This window comes from Panthera leo, chromosome A2 (genome assembly GCF_018350215.1).
Source record: "Panthera leo isolate Ple1 chromosome A2, P.leo_Ple1_pat1.1, whole genome shotgun sequence".
NCBI classification, from domain to species: domain Eukaryota; kingdom Metazoa; phylum Chordata; class Mammalia; order Carnivora; family Felidae; genus Panthera; species Panthera leo.
This window is the reverse complement of record NC_056680.1, coordinates 79,892,209-79,913,830: the sequence shown is the minus strand read 5'-3', so window position 1 is coordinate 79,913,830 and position 21,622 is coordinate 79,892,209. Positions and strand designations below refer to the sequence as shown.

The following is a 21,622-nucleotide window of genomic DNA, read 5'->3' as shown; positions in this document are numbered from 1 at the left end:
TCTGTTTCTGAAATAATCATTGCCATAGAGAAACCATTAATATTTACAAGTGTCAAACAGTACCTAGTACTTGTTATTTAATAGTGAAAGAATAAAAAGAATGGCAAGGCTTATTTCTCTATGGCTGCTTCCTTTTACTGTTAGAGCCTCATCACTGTAATTCTAAAAAATATTTTATTGTAATCTTAGTCTGATCTATGAATCATTCTCCTCAATTTAAAATTACAACCTAGGGGCACCTGGGTGGCTCCATTGGTGAAGTGTCCAACTTCAGCTCAGGTCGTGATCTCACAGTTCACGAGTTTAAGCCCTGCATGGGGCTCCGTGCTACCAGTGCAGAGACTGCTTGGGATTTTCGCTCTCTCCTCTTTCTCTGCCCCTTCCCCACTCGCACTTTCTCTCTCAACATAAATAAACTTAAAATAAAAAAATAAAATAAAATTACAACTGAAATTGGTATCAACTTCTACCCCTGGTTATATTTAAATAGCTCTATCCCTAGTATAATTTAGAAAAAAATAGACAACTAACTTTCCACTTCTGTTACAGGAAGCCAGGCTAAGATGATTCATCTAGCAATCCACCAATTAATTGATGAGTCAACCAATTATCGAAAGTATTTCTTATGTCAGAGATACATGCAAACTCAAAAACCCAGTTAACATTCTTGTGACAAAGTCCCGTTTCTGTTGACTTTGGCTGTCATTTAGGAAACAGTAGGAAATGCATACCCTTTGAACCACCTTTCCCACTTAAGAATATCATTTAGTACATTTATTCAAGGCTCTTGTGGTGACACAATGGCAGTCTGCATGGCTCTTGTGTTGGCTGTTCCTTCTGCCAGGCTGACCCTCTTGCACAGTTCAGGCCTCTGTCCAAGGGTTACAGCTCAGAGGCCTTCTCCTAGCCACCTCCAAGAAAATGCTACCCCTCACTTGCTGACCCCTGACTTATTTTTTCATCACATTTATTACTCGCTGACACATTCATCTGTCAGCACCCCCATCAGAATGCCACCTCAACCAGGGCAAATATTTTGTCTTGTAAATCCTGTCTCTCCAGTGCCTTGAGAGCTGCTTCACAGGGAAGAGGAGCTCAGTGAACAGTTGTTGAAAAACATGGTTGAAATAAATCTAGGAAAGAATCTGTTAAATTCTAGGAAGAGAGTCTTTTGGAAATACGATACCATTCTCCTCCTCCTCCTCCTCCTCCTCCTCCTCCTCCTCCTCCTCCTCCTCTTTCTTCTTATCTTTTTTAAAATGTTTTATTTAAAAATTAAATTTTTTTTCTCACTTTCTCTCCCATGATTATTTATTTATTTAAAAAATTTGGGGCACCTGGGTGGCTCAGTTGACTACAGCTCAGGTCATGATCTCATAGTTCGTGGGCTTGAGCCCCACACTGGGCTCTGTGCTGACAGCTCAGAGCCTGAAGCCTGCTTCTCTCTCTGCCCCTCCTGCATTCACCCTCTGTCTCTCAAAATAAATAAACATTAAAAATTTTTTAAAAAGTTAAAAATTTATTTAAGTAAATTAATATGCAGTGTTATACTAGTTTTAGGTACACAATATAATGATTCAACAATTCTATACATTACTCAGTGATCATCATGGTAAATGTACTCTTATTATTATCTCTTTTGTGTGCTTCGCAGCAGATTAAGGAGATGGGGCGGACTTACAGCCTCAGTCTACTAGCACAGAGACCGATGCTCTTGTAGGAAGAGCCAGAGGGGCAGCTCGTTTGATCTCCCGTGCTGAGGTTTGTTTGGGTGACAACATTACATGGCTCTATTTAATATCTTTTCCTCATGATAAAACAAGCTACAAGTTTAAGTTAACCATAACTGATTGAATAAGGATATGGTAAGTATTTTGGTATTTCACTGGGGCTGCCTTAACTAGAACAGATGTCATCACCATACTTTCAGACAGAGTGTATTCCTAGTTAACACCAGTTCATTCTTGTCACCCAGTCCTAGGATTTAGGACCCCGGTGGGAAGAGAGTCATGAAAATGAATACTCTCACTTTAGAAATGAGCTGCCAGAGGTCCAGACAGCCTCCACCACTTGCCTAAGCTTATGTGGCAAGGTCAACTGGCAGAAATGACTGTATGGCCTGACTCCTGATTCAGTGCTCTTTTCCCTTCCCTGTTTATACCAACAGCAAAAGTTGTTCGTCAATAAAAATGAGTCTTAAGACAAGGAAACATGCTGTATGGTATTAAGAGTGTAAAGAATACATGGTGTAAAATATCTACGTTAAAAAAGCATTATTTTGCATTCATGATTTTAAGGACTAATAATTTATTGGGAATCAGAACACTAGCTGCAGCAGTATATAGAAATCTCCATGGGGCGTCTGGATGGCTCAGTTGTTGGGCACCTGACTCTCGGTTTCGGCTCAGGTCATGATCTCACAGTTTGTGAGATGGAGCCCCACATCTAGCTCTGTGCTGACAGTGTGGAGCCTGTTTGGGATTCTCTCTCTCCCTCCCTCTCTGTCCCTCCTCTGCTTGTGCTCTTTCTCTCTCTCAAAATAAATAAATAAACCTTAAAAAAAAGAAATCTCCATGGTCTTACAAAGGAGTTCTGAGATAAGCAAAACAACAGAATACTAAGTAAAGGTAAGTCTGGAAATGACAATAAGTTTATCAGAATGTAAACAAAGATGCATCAAAATAACATATATCAATGGAATGCTCAATTCTAACATGTTAGTGTAGACAGTCACAGTGTAGATAGAAGTAGATTCACTATGAAGCTGATGAAGGTCAACCTTCAGGGCCCCCTCCCTTTTGTGAGCAACTTCCAAGGCCCTGGGAGGACCTCTAGTAATGTGCTTACAGGGCCATGTTTTATAATACTGGTCAAGACTGCCATCTGCATTCTGACTACTCCCTCACCATATTCCCCTCATGTCCGATAGTGTTGGAGTGGCCATGGCTGCTTTTAAGATTCAGCTAAGGCGAGTTGAGTCTGAAAATAAGGTTATTTTGGTTTAGTGTGATATGGTGAGGTACTTATGCAGGTTGCTTTCATTTTATAGTGTACACGTTCTCAGCATAGAAAGAGCTTCCAGGTACATTCCTTCTGCCTGCTGTGCTGACATACTTAGCACTATGACTCAAGGACCATGGTGATAAATTCTTTAACAAGTGATGGCAATTCAAGAGTAATTATGCTTAGTGATTGTACAAGAAAAAGCCCTGAACTCTTACAGTTCATACCTGAAAGAAGGTAACAATTTTTCAATTTGATAATGATCCTAAACATTTAAATGATGTTATCAATAAGGCGTTGTGAAGGTAAAATGTTAATAATTACCAAAAAACCCCCTCTGAACCACGAAGCTAGAAGCAGAATTATCTTTCTATTCCCTTTATAGAAAATATTATAAAATTGTCATTTGAAGAGGTAATTTAAGAATATGCAGCCAGGGGGCACCTGGATGGCTCAGTTGGTTAGGCTTTTTGACTTAGGCTTTTTCCCACGAGAGAAAAAGTTAGCAAACAACACAGGCATTTTGCCTTACCTTCTACATTAAAAAGTCACCCCCAGGGGGCGCCTGGGTGGCTCAGTCAGTTAAGCTTCCGACTTCGGCTCAGGTCGTGATCTCATGGTTTGTGAGTTTGGGCCCCATGTCAGGCTCTGGGCTGACAGCTCAGAGCCTGAAGCCTGCTTCAGATTCTGTGTCTCCCTCTCTCTCTCTGTCCCTCCCCCGCTTGGGCTTGTCTCTCTTTCTCTCTCTCTCTCAAAAATAAACAGGCATTAAAAAAAAAAAAAGAATATGCAGCCAAAAATTTCAAGGAAAACAGTATCATAGAGCATTTCATTTAGTTAACAAAGATATTGTATTTCTGGATTTGTGATTTTAGAGTATTGTTAGCTTATAAAAACTTGTAATTTGTTGTGATTTCTTGTCTCATTCTTTTTAAGTTTATTTATCTATTTTGAGAAAGAGAGAAAGCGCACAAGTCAGCGCAAGAGCAGAGAGAGAGGGAGAGAGAGAATCCCATGCAGGCTCTGTGCTATTAGCAGGGAGCCTGACATGGGGCTCAATCCTATGAATCACAAGATCATAACTTAAGCCAAATTCAAGAGTCGGATGCCCAACTGACTGAGCCACCCAGGCATCCCTTTTTGCTCATTCTAAATAAACATTCACATTTGCATCTAATTTTGAATGTGTAGTGCTGTGTATTTTTCCTCTGAGAGATTCTAGCCTTACCCAAAATTATATAAGCTTCAAATGTAGACTCACACAACCTAGACCCACCCCTGTTCAGAGCAGGTACTTCATTCGTGTTCCTTCCTGCATTTCATAAATGTCTTAAATCACAGGCCCTAAAGCACAGAGGTCTAGATTACATAGTTCATTTTCCACTTTGCTTAGCATGGCATATTCAAGCAATAAATGTATTTTAATGCAGGACAGCATTGAAAAAGAGAACAAAAAGTTATCGTTTTCTTCTCTATTACTTAAGGCAGATCTGGCTCAATCAAAACATTCTTAAAAGGAAATGATCACATTATAACTGCATTAAGATTGATGGAATGACTTTTAAATAATTGTTTGCTTACACTGGACACGCGCCAGTCACGTTTGGCGTATGTTAAAGATGAACCTGAATGAAACCTACCTACAGTAACCTTCAGGAACCTGTAACTTCTGGGCCTTGTTTTCTGGAATATGACTGAGAAAACCTCAAAAAACTGTTAGAGTTCATAATGCCAAGAATACACAAGCCCATGAGCAAATAGCAATTATGTGCTAATGAATGAAACCCCTAGTAAGTGCATTGAAAACCTGTTCATTGCACGATAGCCCATTGAGCATAACATATGTGTGTGGAGGTTACAAATACCTTCTAGGGCCAGGAAGTTTCAAAAATTCCCAAATGAACATTTCCATTTCTCCTCATCCCTCTCAGGTGGTTGCCTAAAAAACTAAACAGCTTAAAAAAATAGTTTAATTTGGTATAAAATCAAGGCCACTTAAAAAATAATAATATTCGTAATTTCTACTATGAAGCATTTAAGATTTACTTCCTTCCTCAGGATCACAGCCACACAGGTCCATAATCCCTTGAGGTAAGACAAATTTCAGGATCCAAGTTACTTACTTACATAATTAATTTACGGATGTCAGAAAGGTGATATGCACAACCACATGTTATGCTGCATCCCCAGCCAAGTCTGGGGCAATCCTCTGCAACCAAACACATTAGTATTTCTGCAATGAAATGCATGAAGATCGTGTAAGTCGTATCAATAAAGATTATAAGTAGCTTTAAATTATTTCAAATCAGGACTTGCTGACAGATGAATCCAGGTCACATTAGGCTTTGCCATCATGTAAATTAAAAAAAAATAGCCGAGTGGTTTTTCCGAGTTTTTTTGTCATTTGGAATTACAGATTAGGGACTGTGAGCCTGCATCTCCAGAAGCTCCCTTTATTTCCTTTTACTCTTAAAGTAGAAGCAAAGTCACATGGTTTTAGTCTCCCAATGCCTGGGCAGTTTTGTTTTTATTTGGTTATGCCCTTCTCCACAAAGCCCAGGACTTCACAAAGTAAATCAGAACAGAAACAATGGAAGGAGCTACTGTCGTCTTGGGAGGCTGCCGCTTTCCTCAAAGCTCTGCCTGAAAAACAAGCTGCCTTTTTAAATGTTGCACAGAGCCCCAGAAGGAGGAAAGAACTGATCTCACAGAATTTATAGAGGGGGCAAAGCACTGCCAGAAATCATGCCTCTGGATAGCAGAGCAGGGCCCATAAATACTGAAGGCTAGAGGAGTTATTTGGACGGAGCCCTGCTGAGGATTCCCGCAGCTCAACTGCTGCTGCTGCCATTACTCAAAACTCAGACCTCAGAGACAAGCAGGGCTTCGGGAGCTGCATGTAAACCACAGCATTTGATATAGAAAGATCATAAAGTTATGAAATGGATGTAATCTGGCTACTTAGAACTCCCTGCTATGACCGGTGCAAATCTTAACAGGATCAACCCATCTTCTCATCTTTCCAAGGTAGATAAATGGAAGACAGGACCATTAACTCGAGGTTGTAGTGAATGGAAAGAGAGAAGAGATGAATGGGGAGCTTTTACAGAAGCTTTTAAAAAGCTAGACACTGTCATTCCCAGGGGGTATTACATGTTACTATAGGCCAGGGCATTCAAGAAAGGGACTTGCCTCATTCTGTATTGTGACAAATGTGATGAAGAACCTGGAAATACTGGTAAAATAAGCAGTTCTGGCAGTTACCTACCCTTTTCTTGCTAAGAGTGATTTTTGAGGACAGTACTTCTCACTGAGGAGTAAATAATCTCGCTGTCACCCAAAGCGTCAAGAAACACAGTGAAAAGCATATCTGCTATTTTGTAATTCATCTTCTTCAAAATAATTCTGCCATAAGCAAATCATAGATCATTATTATGCAGATGATCAATATTTCTATAGTTTTACAAAATTCTGTTCAAATATTTTACTGGAGGCAGTTGTGCATGTTAACTTCCAGTAACCACACTAATGTAAAACAATGATTACATTATACTTGGATTTTTATTTCCTTTGTTACTGAGACTGCCAGAAATATCTTAAGGGAATTAGCCCATGACATCAAAATAACCTACTATAAATAGAGCAACATCTTGATAACATGCATAAAAGTACTACCTGATGAATAGTCATTAAATGATGACTCTCAATTTTAGGCACATAATGCTCTCATTTCCAGGATAACTGGTTTAATGTTTCTTAGTTTTCATGTTTGTTTTTTATTTCTCTCCTAGAACAAAAACTTCAATTTTATTACCCTTTATGTACTGTGCATTATGTTTTGTTATGTGGCACATCTATATCTATTTGTTCCATTAGTTTGTAAATTTCGTAAAAATGTAATCATGTTTCTACTCTAGTAGTGAGCTAGCTTCTTGCCTTATAATCTTTGAAACAAATTGTTTTTACTACATATTACCTTTCTGTAGATCAGTTGTCCACAGAGTACTTTGGAATGTAAAATTCACGGAAAAGGGGAAAAAATCTACCTGAGAAGATGAGAATTTGGCCCCACGTGGACTATTTTACGAATTCTCAGACCATGGCTAACAGGGATGTTCTCAGCTGAGCCAAGAGTCTCCCCCACTCCTTGGAGGCATCTGGTTAGCTGTTTACCCCATGTCTCGCTGTGGCTATGTCCTGCTGTGTGGGGCTGCTTCAGGCTCTCATAAAGTACAGGCTGGGATCGCCTGGCCTGTGTCTGTATCAAGACAGCAGCTCATGCCTTGCTGAAGTTCAGGGGCTGTAGCCAAAGGGGCAGCAGTCTGATTTGTGGGTAAGAAGCAGGGAAGGAAAAAATGGTTACTGTATCGGATAATGCTTTGTGGCAGCCCTGGGAAGCATCCTGGGGCTTCTCAGTCCCAAATGACAGGGATGAGAATTGTGACTGAAAGGAGCCCACAGATATGACTTTAATTAAGAACGGCTCCATTCCGCATGAGAGGAGATCCTCGAATAACTCTTGGATGTGTCAAGAGCAAAGGAATTCAATTTTGGTAAAATAGGATGACTGAAGTTGAGATAAATTATTATTTTATTAATACAAATTGTCAGCTTAGAGAAATCAACATGTCCAAAATCTTTGATTGTCCCAAAAGATCAATCAGTTAATCAATCACTTGAATATGGAAATAGAGAGTTTATGTCTCCACCTCTATTTTGTCCACCAAAAAATATCCTTTGAGGGGGGGTTATTGCATATTTTTAGCTGAAGTAGCATATTTCAAGGACAGTACTGTTAAGGACCATTATATGGAAGTAAAATGTCCATTTTAAGCATCTACTGAAAACTGATATTAAGGATTAAGGGAGGCCAAATAAAGTACAACAGTAAAAATCCTCAAAAATATTCTGTACTTACACTCAAAACATATTTCCTTTAAACTCAAAAAACCTCTTCTATGGTGTAGAAAAAGGGTTGGGTTTTAAAAGCAACTCGTCCTTACTTCCTGTTTTGTATTCGTTTATCTTTAGAATGAGGCTACTGGCAATAATTTGTTTTGACCGACTTTGTTAGTAAACAGGCTACTGGATCTACAAACCTTTCTTACTGAATAAATGTGACAGTATGTGATTTATTGTACTTAATATTTTGCCCCTTAGTCACTTCCTTGGCTGAAATCCCCAAACATCATTAGGTGACTTCTTTCAGTTTATGGCAGATGGACAATGACCACAGGATATAAAATGAACAGCTGTCCTCCTCCCCTTTTGTACCTTTCTCTCTTTAAGTCCTATTCCCATTCTCTCAGTTCCAAAATATTTTTATTTTTTCCTCTTTACTGCCACTCCTATCATGAGAGAGAAAGGAACCAATTCTCTCCCAATTTATGGAATACGATGCTATTTTCAGCCACTTTTGGATGCCCACCCATTTGCAAGTTTCTTCCCAAGCCCATAGCATAGAACTTTCAACAGATCCTATGCTGGGAGAAACATAAGGAAGAGAAATGCAAAATGTGTCAGGCTTTGCCAGGTTCCCTGCCAAGCAGCCCTCCTTTTCTCAGGGCCAAGGCCATACAACCTAGCCCTAGTGCTTAGGTCTGGCTGATTTTCTAGGACTGATCCCCACCTTAGGCAGCAGGTGTTAAGTCCTGCCCCTCCCCAACCCCAGCAATTTGAAAATTCAGCATTACCACCCTTGCTGCAATTCCGGCTTTGACCTTGATCTTAAGGTCTTAGAATGGCCTCTGCCTTGTCTCCCTGCAGGCTTCCATCTCTCTAACCTTCATTGTGGTGATTAGCCTCTAAAGCAGTACCACACCTGCTCTTAGCAGTCTCCCTTCCAAATGATAAAGTCCTGCCACTGGACCTCCCTCTGTCTGGATTTTCCAACAGGCTGTGCTCTCACTCTTCTCTGTGGTCTGCACCCATTTCTTGGCTTTTTCTCACACATGGACCCCCCCAGCCCCCCACCTATTTGGTAAATAAAGTCCTTGCAGGTTGGGCAGTGTCTTGGGTTTGGCTTTCTCCACAGTGGATGTAGAAACATCACATTATACATAGCATACATCCTAAAGGTCTCTCTGAAAGAAGAATCCTCAGTCAAGTGTCCTTGACTGATTAAAAAAAAATGAAGATTTCTGGCTTAGATCAAGTTCTAATATTGCCCATGTATTTCATTCAACATGCTCCCTCACCCCAGCAGTCGAGAATGAGTATAATATTAAGCACCAATGTGGAACATCACTAAATCTCTTTCCTAACCTATGAATTTAATCAAATACAGTCCACAGTGACTTAGTTCTAGTTGTAAGCAAAATTCTGCCCTATGAACAAAGGGGGATACTTATACACTACTTAGCCCTAAAGGGCTTTAAACATTTAAGCCTTAAAGGGTGAAAGTGGATGTGCAGAAATAACCAATGTATAAATCAAAGCAGAATGAAGTAGGTATCATCAAATATGGAGGAAGTGGAGATTCAGAGATATCAGGTTAGGCCAAGGAGCTTTCAAACGTGAGACCACTTAGTCTATACCAATGATCAACTTCTCACCCTATAGTTTACTGCTTATATCCTTCTACTAGAACAGCACTCGATAAATTTTAGTAGAACATAATTATGAATGAATTACTGATATTTATCTTTTAAGCCTCATCAACGTGAGTGACAAAGAATTAAATATTTCAAAAGGGAAAGGGCACAGTATCTTTCAAACTGTATTTTAATTCACATGATGATAATTATTTAGTTATCAGTTTTAATAATTCAAGAACACTTATAATTAATCTCAACGATCTTTGCCAGAGCCTTATGCTTAGTAGAATTTTACACTGCTTGAGAACACTCCCTTTTATTACTTAAAATAGGAATGTGGGGTGAGGCGGGATTGAAATCATATAAAGTTTACTTAAGCTGGTCTTTTAAAATATGAAATCCCTGAAAAGGAATAAATCAAGTCCAGGATGAAGAAGCAGGATCACCTGAATCATAATCAGTTCCAAACCTTTACCGAATTTAGATAACACAGAAGTGTTCTATATTTAAAGATTTCAGTTTTTGTCTTAGTGTAGATCTTTGAAGATCTAAAAATCAAGTCATAAACAAGACTTATCTTAACATCTTTTATATTCAAGAATCTAACACTCAAATAAAACATGTTATTTAACCTTAAATGCAGATATATTAAACCAATTTCACCACTTAATTTTTCTAAACTTCTGTTATTTTATTAATATCTGTTTTGAGCTCATCAGAGATTTTGTCTCATCCTTAGAGATTATGATTTTAGAAGAGGTTTTCACTATTTCATAATAAATTCCCCAAGGTTTTACTCACTTACCAAGGAGAGTGACTCCTGAAAAAAATGAGAGTCTAATTTAGAAACAGAGCTCAGGAAGCTCACAGAGGAAATGGGCAAGAATTCCTACCAAGACACGGAGGGCTCGATTTCTCTTCCCTGTGAGTTAGCTGTTCTAAGAGTAGAGAGAGACTTTCTCTGTTGAAAAGAGTTCTGAGTAATTAAGATGTTTATGAATTAGGCTTGAGGGAAAAGCTGCTTCCCTTAGGCTAAATGCAGTACAATACCTCTTACAAGCAGTATTTTATTCACTATAACTGTTTAAGAAAAAATAAAGCCAAATCACTTTTCTTTTACAAAGCAATCTTCCAACTCACCAATAAGAGTATCTCTAACTTTTATAATTTTAATTTTCTAGTTTTTATTTTTCAAAATACACTCATACAAAATGAGTAGCTCTCATATATCTGAAAATCTCTGTGGCACATACAGTATATACAAGAACAATTTACTTCTAAGGACATAATCTGTAAATATAAAACATTTATAATTTAATGACTCTCCTCTGTCTTGAGATGGTTAAAAACAAATAAAAAGGCAGTAAAAAAGATGCATACACAAAACCCAAATCTTTAGGATATTCCTAGGTAAAACCAAAGAAAAAAGGTACTAATTTCATAAATTATGAACAAGTAGTAGATTCTAGCTAGTTCAATAATAACAAACTGATAAATTCATGTATATATATTTCTGCCCATGGGTTTCACTAAAAGCATGCTATACTGGTGATTCTATGTTTCCTTCTGGGTCAACTTTTCCACTGATTGAGGTCCTCAGATCACCATGTCCAAATCCTGTCTTGGCATGAAATGTCTGCATGGAACCAATTTAGCACTTGGTAGCAGATGTCTCTGCAATAGTGACCTGTCACTCAGGCAAGAAATACTTATGAGCATCTACTTATTTTGAGTCCCTGGGCTAGGGGCTGAGAATACCATGATGGACAAGACAGATTTACCTCCTGAGCCAAATTCTGTTCTTCAAGGCATAGGTTTCTGAATGCTTTACCTTTAATCCCCATTTGGCCTACAAATTCTATTAATATGAAGAAAGAGCTAGGCTAAACTAAACAAGCATAGTACCTGGCAAGATCTTATTGAGTGAGTCAGTGTAGACTTATATCAAGGAAGAGACAAGTTCGCTCTTAACACAACTATCCAAAAGATCTTTCTTAAGAATTAATTTCATTATATTTCTTTATTGCCCAGGAGAGAAAGAGGCCATTTCTGACTTCTATTGACTATTAAGTTTAAAACTCCCAGTGATGTATATTAACTCTTCAAATGGACACAATTTTCTCTGACATTGACCATGGCCATCCTTTGGCCAGTCTTTCTTCTCCGAGAGGACACTCATGTTCCCATCCTATACCTTGCTTCTGTCACTCTGTCTCCTCATCTGGAAAACCTTTGTCCTTTCCAATGACTCCAGTTGTTGGGGTTCAAGGATTCTCCTCTCTAAGAAGGCAGAAGGCCTGACCTGCTCTACTGACCTGCTCTACTGTGAAGGACCTGCCATCATGGGGACCTGTACACATGTTCATCTCTGTTTATAATAATCTGGCAGCTCTATAGAGGTTTCATGTTCTGTATGCATCCAGAGCCTTCTACCAAACCACTAAGCACTGTAAAAACGTTTTTCTTTCTTTCTTTCTTTTTTTTCCTTGTCTTTCTATAGTTAGAGTTAGCTCAGGAAAAGGCTGGCAGGCACACAGCAAATACTCAGTGACATGTTGTCAAGTGAATGAAGGACAAAAAACACCATCAGCACTTCCCTTGGACCTAGGACGCTGCCTGAGAAGGCAGTTTGGAGACACCTGTAAGATAACGGTTTGCAAGGGCATAATCTCAAATTTTTCTTCGTATCCCAGAGGAAATCTAAAGGAAACAGGTAAATGCCTGTAAGGCTAGGACCATAAATTCTACTAGGTGACCCTAATGAATCAAGTGAGGGTTATAGCAGATCAATGCTTCAGCACAGAAATAGATATGAGATCTTTCATTGGAATGGAAAAATGAGAAGTTCTTCTAAGAACATTTTAGGACACTTTTCCTGATGCTTTAGCTATTGATAACCCGATAAATTTCAGGTTCCCGAGTTGTGTTTTCAGGATGCTTTAAATTTAAAATTCATTTGGTTAAGGTAGCCTGTATATTTATGCATACATTTCTAAGTGTGTGCATGCACATCTCTGTGTGTATAGGTGTATATATTTAGAAAGGCCTGGGAGTGCATTACATGATAGAGTTTATTTGATAATCTTAGTAATCCAAGACATTTCTATACACATACCCATAGACTTGGTACTTGGGATTCCCTTGGATAATGCTTGTCATGGGACTGAAAATGTTCACAAGCACAATATAAAAGCTTCAAGGCAATAATTTATTCAATTGTGGTTATATGTCCACAATTGTGAATGCAATTCACCACTGAAGCCACAAATAATGACAGAATCCCCTAGAAAATTGTCTTTATTACATCTGAATCATCACACTACACAATGACCTTTAACATCCTACAGGATTTCCAAGGCATTGACACTAAATCTAGCCATATTTAAACACACTCTTAGTACAGATTTGGATAATTCCACAACATACAAAGAAGTATAAATGATTGTGTACATATAATTTTTTTTTTAGTAACACATTCAATATAATTTTTGACAGGAGTATGAATACAATGGCGTCTATTTGGCTGCATTTGCTATTTTGGTATTTGGTTATTGTGGGACTAAATAAAGCTGAGGATGAATTCATGCAATTATGACATCTCTCAAACCTGTGTGCATGCCCCCATCTAGCCCTCACACCATCCATGTGAACAGAATGATGCTACTCCAAGCACTCATAATGAGATACACAAAACCATTTTTGAAAAGCTCTGTCCACTATACTGAATCTACCACTCACCACTATACACTATATAACTAGAGGTTTGCCACTACATGGTTTCTTTTTTCTTTCTTTCTTTTTTAATGTTTATTTATTTTTGAGAAAGAGAGAGACAGAGCACAAGTGGGGGAGGGGCAGAGAGAGAGGGAGACGCAGAATCCAAAACAGACTCCAGGCTTTGAGCTGTCAGCACAGAGCTCGACGCGGGGCTCGAACTCACAGACTGTGAGATCGTGACCTGAGCCGAAGTCAGACGCACAACCAACTGAGCCACCCAGGTGCCCATGAAACATATATTTTAAAGAGGATTCTCTAGTATACTTTCTTTGGTTAAAGATAGTATCTGAAATTAATATTCATTGCCCTAACAAAAAATTTAGAGTAAATACTTGGAATACAGATAAAAAGGAAAACATTTTCAGCTTTTTAAAAAAATATAAATAGCACAGTAAATTTAAACACATTGGTTCTGGTTAAGAAACTCTAAGTTACTTGCCTATCATGCTAGGGATTTAAAAAATTGTTTTTGTAGCACCCCAACTTTGAAAAAATGAACTTTGTTTGTTTCTGATTATAGAAGTATTACATTTACAGAAAATTTAGGATGCACTTGCTGATAGATCAAAAAAACCCTCTCATAAAAAAAAAGCTCATTATTTTGTTTTTGCTAACGCTTTCTTTATGACCACATATGGACTTCTGAGTAGTCTGTAAATTGTTGTAGTCATGCTATCAATGTGAGAAGAAAACAGCCCAAACTGTAACAAGGCAGTTTCACATCATACCTACAGATGCTTAAATCAGGCTCCGCAGATGAGAAAGTGACATCTACATGGCTGGAAAAAAACTGCTCTGAGGCACAATCAACCAGTGTGAGCCCCTACCTTGTGATCAGGACGAGAAGGGGGTGGGGAGATTGGGGGGCTATCTGGAAGAAGGGGTCCCCAGGGCATAGCTGCTGCAATCTTCATGTCATAGGCAGAGGCCAGGAAGAGGTTTCCATGTTACAGGACGAAGATCAATAAAACTGGCCCCCATCTAGAAAGGCAGTACCTTTCTTTAGCTACAACATTCCTACCGGAAACCTGTACATGGTACTTATTAATATATGCTTTTGGAAATTAGAACGGAAAGTAACAAAAATAACAAAACTGCAAACGCTTGATCAAAAGGTACTTTACTTTTACTGAATGCTTCAGGTAGGAATTTTTAACTCTAATGCAAAAGCACTTAAAAGAAATATTGCCAGGTAGAGTCATTTTTAAATGATCCATGTCTGAATCAAACATAGATTATTTATGTCAAATGTGAAGTCCTGACTGGTTTCTCTCAGGGAACAATAATTATCTCTTTCACTACCAGCCGGTAAAAGTGCAGGAAATTTAACAGATTTTTAATTTTAATATGAGCAAAACACAACCAGTAAGGTAATTCTACTGCTGTAACAGTATAATCACAAACATTCAAAATCCATATGTAAATCACTTTAAAACGGTTTGGATTATCTGTATCATTCTTAAATACTGCTCCCTGCTGGAGAGAAATGAGAACAGAATGCAGCATTTACAATTTTTAATTTCATTTTAAAAATGTGTTAAATTATTTACAGCAACGTTAAGACAGACTCTTCTCTAAATCTAAAAGCATTTGGCACTATACTCCTGATGGTACACTATGATTAAAACAAACACTTCCAAGTTAAATTGCTATAACTGCTAAAAACACTTACCAATGGAAAACTGGAGGACAGAGGCTGTTGTGGTATTAAGGCTTGTGGTAATCTGGAAAAAGGAATATACCAAAATAAGACAAGACAGAAAGACAGGAGGATAAAGAGAAAAAGCTGTCAGGAAGAAAGGAGAGTGAAAAGAGGAAAGAGAGTGTATTTATTCAGTGGTTGGTTTATTTTCATTAGTAAGTCTGAATGTGAATACATTTCATGGTTCTCTATGGGGAACAACGGTGAGATCCTGACTCAGGCACTCATGGTACATGTTTTCTCAGGGTCCTGTTGAAAACCATTTTTAGTGTGATCTGCCAGGTAATCTTGTGAGGATACTTATTAACACAGCCCCTCCCCTCCCCCCTCAACTTCCCCTCCATCCTACACCAAAAGATCTAAAGCCCAAAGCAAATGCCATAAAAAGGCTCTCAAATAAAAACCAGGAAGTCAGTTAAGAGCAAATGAGAAGAAAAAGATTATGTTGGGAAAAGTAGATAGAAATACATCAGTTAATAAAGGGTATAAGGTTTTGTTAGGGGATGGTAAAAATGTTCTACAGATGTGATAATGACTGCGTGATTTTGTGACTAAATTTGAACTGCATACTTTAAATAAATGAACTGTAGAATACTATATGTGGAATATTTGTCAATAAAATCATTACCTTTCCAAAAAAAGTAATCAAATTTTTAAGCCTAGAAATATCCTTCCAATACATTTCTATTACTTCCTATTAGTTTCTCGAAGAAGCATGCTTAAACAACTTTCCCCCTGCTGAAAGAAGAATGGTACCTTATTTAATTTTTAATAAATTTAAATTAAAAAATTTTTTAAATGTATTCTGTGGAGCAGCGACTTTGACCCATACCAGCTCAAATGAGATGACAATTAGGGTTCTCATTTTCAAAGACTCTCTTGTTGGGTTCCTGACCCTGTAAAGCATCTAGAAATTACAAAGTGGACACCTGTGTTTCCACCATGGCAAAAGCAGTCGGCTGTCTTACTTCCACTTTTTCTATGTCATAATATCATCCTGAGATTTATCCCTGCACTTTATCAGTGCCCACATGATGGAGTCCACAACTGTGGAAGGATCAGGAGATACCCAGGTCATGAATCTCTGGGGGGAAGTGGTGGAAAAAAGAGCAAGCCTCCTGTTTAGTCAGAATTCGGCTGAGATGTATCAAAAGATCAGATGGATGCTTTCCATTTCTACAACACAATTTGGAAAGATGGCTGAATGTACGCTTTAAATACGTGACTTTAAAATTCATGAAGAAGCAGGAAAGGTAGAAGAGGGGAGGGCAAGAGACACATTTTATAAGTTGTTAAATATCACTATAGATATCAGCTCCTAATTGATTTTAACCATAGCAAAAATCATTGGTGTCAGGGTGTCAGAGGAAATTCTCTCCACATAATTTAAATCCCTCATTATCACAGATTATCTGCAACAAGAAAACTGGCCCTTCATGTCTACAGCCCTGTTTCCCCTCTCTTCCCCTCCCCAGAGTCATTAGAGAAAAATGGATCAACAAAGTTTTCTTTAGATAACTATGATATTAGCTCCTTTTTAAGATTCCTTTAAAGGAATCTGTGTTGTTTTGGTGTTTTGTTTTTTTTTTTCCACAATTTTTAGAGTGAGTTCAACTATTTGTCCTCATGGTTTTTTCACTTGGAAAATTCGATCTTACAGTCCAAAGAGGCACATGAAAATCTGTAAAGTTTTCACATAAATTGAATGAATGCTCATTCCACCTCTGATTTTATATAACTCAGTAGATTCCCAGGTGAATCATGAAACACTCCTGAATAGAAGTTCTTTTAAACAATGGTATCAGATAAGCTAAAAGCACCATGGTTATTGCCAAGGCTGGTGTATTAGGTATACTAGAGAGTCTTAGATACTTATCCTGCTGGGTGTAATAAATGAGGCTGTGTCACCTGCGTGATGAAGTTCCACAGACGTGGCCACTGCTAGCACGCAGTAAGTTGCCTGGAATGTTGCCAAATTTCAAATTACACGTGCTAACTGAGAGTGACCCTGGACTTAGATTAGTCATTGATTCTACATTTCTTCACCAGGGAAGCTAAGGACTGGTAGAATAGTTAACTCTCACTGCTTTACCTTTACCCATTTTTTAGCCCATTAGTAAAACTGTCAGCTACAAGAAGGAATAGGAAAGATGAAGAGAAAAAATAACAAGAAGCATTGCCTATAAAAATCTGTTCACCTATGTTTTAGGTATTAATAAATTTATGTATTAATAAATTATTTATTATCCTGGAGTTCACACATGTAATTTTAGTTTGCAAAGTCATAAAGTGTTTACATAGGACCTTCTGAAAATGAAAGGGTCTCTTAAATGGCTTTTGATAAATAGTACAGCAACTCTGAATGTCTGACAGAACTTTTCTCCTACCAAATTTCAATGGTCTTGACTTATCAATTAGACCCCAAAGCATAGAAAATTACTACAATCACTAAATGAATCTGAATTCACCACAGGCTGAGGCTGTGGATTCTGCACATCATCCCTGCAAATTTTGGGGGGTTTGATCCTGTTTTAGCTCAAACTCTTCCTTGTAACTAAAATGCATTTGCAGGGGCGCCTGGGTGGTTCAGTCAGTTAAGCATCTTAGGCTCAGGTCATGATCTCGCAGTTTGTGAGTTCAAGCCCCACATCGGGCTCTGTGCTGACAGCTCAGAGCCTGAAGCCTGCTTCTGATTCTGTGTCTCCCCACCTTCTCTCTGCCCCTCCCTTGCTTGTGCTGTATCTCTCTCTGTCTCTCAATAATAAATAAATGCCAAAAAATGTTTTTTAAAATAAAATGCATTTGCAAATAACTGAGAATAATTCAATAAGTAATTTCTTTAAAAGCACTGAGGGTCGCATAACCAACTTGTTTCATGCTCTGAGAGAGCACATTTCCTCTTAAAGGAGAGGATGAGTGAGTTCCTCATTATCTTCACGTCAGACCAGCAAAATGAGTAAAGTTACATGTCACCACCTGAAACATGGAGACCTCAGTGAGCTAAATAAAACACGTGAGGGCGGCCACACAGCAGCAGTGGAGACATAACTGAACGGTATGCCCATGCAACCACAGATGGCACCTTTCACTGACTTTGGCTTTTATTAAAATAAAATGATCACGTGACTAACTTCACAAAATGGAGATGCTCTTGCTGGCAGTATAAAAGATAAGAGCATTAGCCTACTAAGGTTCTTTGCCTGTGGTTCTCTGCCTCACAAATTCAAGAATTACATTTATGAAAAATAAGGCGTATTTGTTAAAAAGTGATTTTGGGGGGCTAATACCTTTCATCAGTTCTCATACACAACAATTTGGACTGTATTCCATCTTGAGGTACCAAGCAAATATCTGAATTTTAGAAAACATAATACCATGTAAACTGACAACCGAATTTCTCCCTTCTCATTCAGTTGATCTGTCATCTGTAAACACAACTTGGGTATAATCTCTATTTTTGGTCCCAGGACACAAATGCAGCATAAAAATTATTGAGAATTAGAAGTTGCTAGGGTGGAAAATCCGAGTGTCATCCCTATTTTTGTTAATGTATCTTTATTCTATTCCCATGAAGTCCGTAACACAATCCCTCATACTTAGATGGGAATATAAATCTGCATATGTTTTTTTTTTCTTTCTTGGATGAACGTGATTATTTTGAATGTTTTCTTTTTTAGTTGGAAGGCTAATTTCACGCTAATTATATAATACAATTCAAAACTAGCCCATTGGGTATATAAACTCTAATGCTAAATAAATTGAGTGAAATAATCAGGATGAAAATACACATGGATCAAATAAACTAGATACTTCAGTTTTTATGCTACTGAAATATGAATTTTGGCATTATATTCTGAGAGATACTTCTTTCTTATTAATCAGTAGAACAAAAAAAAGAATTTTTCAAGCATTTCTAGAAATATTACTGAATGGGAGAACATTCTAAAAAAGGCATTATCCTAAGCTCAATTAACTACAGTAAAATTTTATTTTGTTTTAAGGTTTATAGATAATTAATTCAGTCATGGTACATTATTTAAAGTGCACTAGCAAATCGATTTTTTCAAGAAGAACTTCACTACCAGAGTCACATTTGTCTGCAGGAATATTATAACACCTTGTGAGACTTGAATTATGAGCACCTATTATTTTAATTTGCATCCAATTAATTCTGTTTGTGTTCTAATTTCAGCTAAAAACTCTTCAATTTATCAATGTTCTGCAGCTCGTATCTTTAATAAATTAAATGTATCCATTGCCATGAAAGGGGTATTCAAGCAGCATAAAATAAGAACCATGTTATAAAAATTAATGGACTTTCACTTTGATAACTAAATCTTTTAATTGCTTAGCTAGTTTCTCCTCCCCTTTGTATTGTGGAAGCCAGTCTTTGGACCACTTTTAAAGCTAATGAATTTCAAACAAAATGTGTGATGTAGGGGTGAAAAACACAACCTGTTACCTAAAAGCCCCATGATAAGGAAGATGTGGGAGAAAAAAGAAGTATGGAAGCTCAAGCTGAAAATCAGAAAAGCAAAGCATAAGAGATGTTGTGAGTAGAACATTTCTTGTTAAGAAATTGAGCCAGGAGTAAAACGTAACAATTGCTTTTATATCCTTTTTCAAGAATGTGAAATGTAGTCTTTCTGCCAGAACCAAGTAACAACAAAAGGCTCATTAGTCACATGCTGATGGCTAGTGATTTTGTGGCTTTTAATTTTCAATGCACATGTTTCATTTTATGTATGATCCAAGAACTTCTCTTTGGTAAGCAAAGTCTAATCAGTCTAAATGAAAGGAAAGTAGCCCACTCCTGAACAATTTGACACAAACCCAAATTTGTTAAAAACTGGTTTATTCAGTGCACTCCCACTTTAAAAAAAAAATCAGCGAGGTTTCCTTTGTGGTTAGGACACAACCTTTTAAAATAATGTGATAAAACTGCTCATCTAACATTTTTGGCTTGCAAAGAGACTGTAAGACATTTAAAAGTAAAGCTTTATATAAGAACTTATAAAGTCATAAATTATTTAAGTGTGATATAGATATATGTGTGTCATATATGTCACACGTCATACTCATATTTTTAAAAAGCCATCTAATCATAATGACGCACCATGTATAATGAGATCCATTGACGTTGTCAATTTTATTCCCGAATTATTTTTACATTTGAAAATAAACTAAAATCACTGCTCCCAATTTTGAGATATTTGTAATAGGGTTTATAATATAAATAATACTGCAAATTTTCATATGACTTATATGAGCATAAAAGAATATTTTATTGGCAAAAACTCCATTAAGACAGTGTATTTGGAATAATGTACATAAATAGCATGTACTTACCAATTCTCTTGGACCATATGGCTCACAGAAGGTGACAGCATTGCCATGCATAATTGCACCACACTGTTCTCCAATCTCACAGTTGTTACATTCAACCCTGTGAGAACAGAGAATGCACCCACAGTCTGAGAATTAAGTAGCACAAAGTGGTTTATCGCTCAGGTAAGGAAAGAGGTAAGTTACTGTTATTTGGTTCAGATCAACATTTTCAGGAAGGTTATAGTTTTTTGGTAGCATGACATGCTCATGAAATGTGAAACCAGAAAGACTTGAACTTAAGTCCCAGTTCTTATATAGTCACTTGCAGTAGTGGGCAAGTTACTTAATCTCCCAAAGTTTCGGTTTTCTCACCTATAAAATGAGAATAACAACACTGACCTAAATCTTACATAGTCGTCATGAGGATTAAACAAGAGAGTGCATGAGACACAGAGGACAGACCCAATCTCCTAGTAGGCACTTAATAACGGCAGATGGTATTATAACCAATAATTATATATAATATATACCATATCCAGTATAATAATGTTTGCAAATATTAAAGACAAGCAAAGTAATATATACTTAGACAATGAACTAAAACTTGTATCTCTGAAAATAAAAGATGTTTCGCAAATTTTAATCTTTTTTGAATTGCTATGTGAATGTTTAAAATTACTGTCCTCAAATAAATCTGTAAAATGTCTATAAAACATACCATGCTAAAAGTAATGAAATCAGATTATATTTAACCTGTATATTAATCTAAAATAGATGCAAATTCTAAATCAAGCAAATTTTGGATACTGAATTAATATATTCATCTTGCAAATAACTTAATTAGTTATGCTTTTTTATTACTGTAAAATGAAGTGGTTAGTAAAATCTTAGGACAAAAGCTCAAAAATAAAGTTATTCATGTTTTTAGGAGAAATTGAAGGTATGGATGTTCTGGATTTGACTTTGCACATTTATAGTAACACAATGCCCTGTGTCATGACATTTCAACATACAATCATTACATATCTAACATGTAGGAAGGATAATCTATGTTTCCTCTGTCTGAACCTCAAACCACCTGACAGCTGTATTTCATGCAGAAAGGACATTTTCAGACTTTCACATTCTAGGTGCCAAACATGGAAAGGGCAGCATGCCCTTTGTTCTTGAGATCACTGTATTCTGCCCTTTCAACGACTTGCTAATTTCAGAAAAAGAGGGAGTAGGAACTCCCATTCAAGTAGGAAGAAGACAAAAGTGTGAAAAGATACCAGGT

At 37.3% G+C, this 21,622-nt stretch overlaps 1 protein-coding gene across 1 annotated transcript in view; it reads right to left on the bottom strand.

The window, feature by feature from the left end:
• Nucleotides 1–21,622, bottom strand: part of RELN (reelin) — a 532,400-nt gene that overhangs the window by 240,014 nt on the left and 270,764 nt on the right. Inside the window, exons 7-8 of the mRNA XM_042915885.1 lie at nucleotides 20,368–20,464; nucleotides 14,989–15,040 (exon numbers count right to left, since the gene is read on the bottom strand). Coding sequence (XP_042771819.1) covers nucleotides 14,989–15,040; nucleotides 20,368–20,464 — 149 coding nt within the window. The remainder of the gene's footprint in view (nucleotides 1–14,988; nucleotides 15,041–20,367; nucleotides 20,465–21,622) is intronic.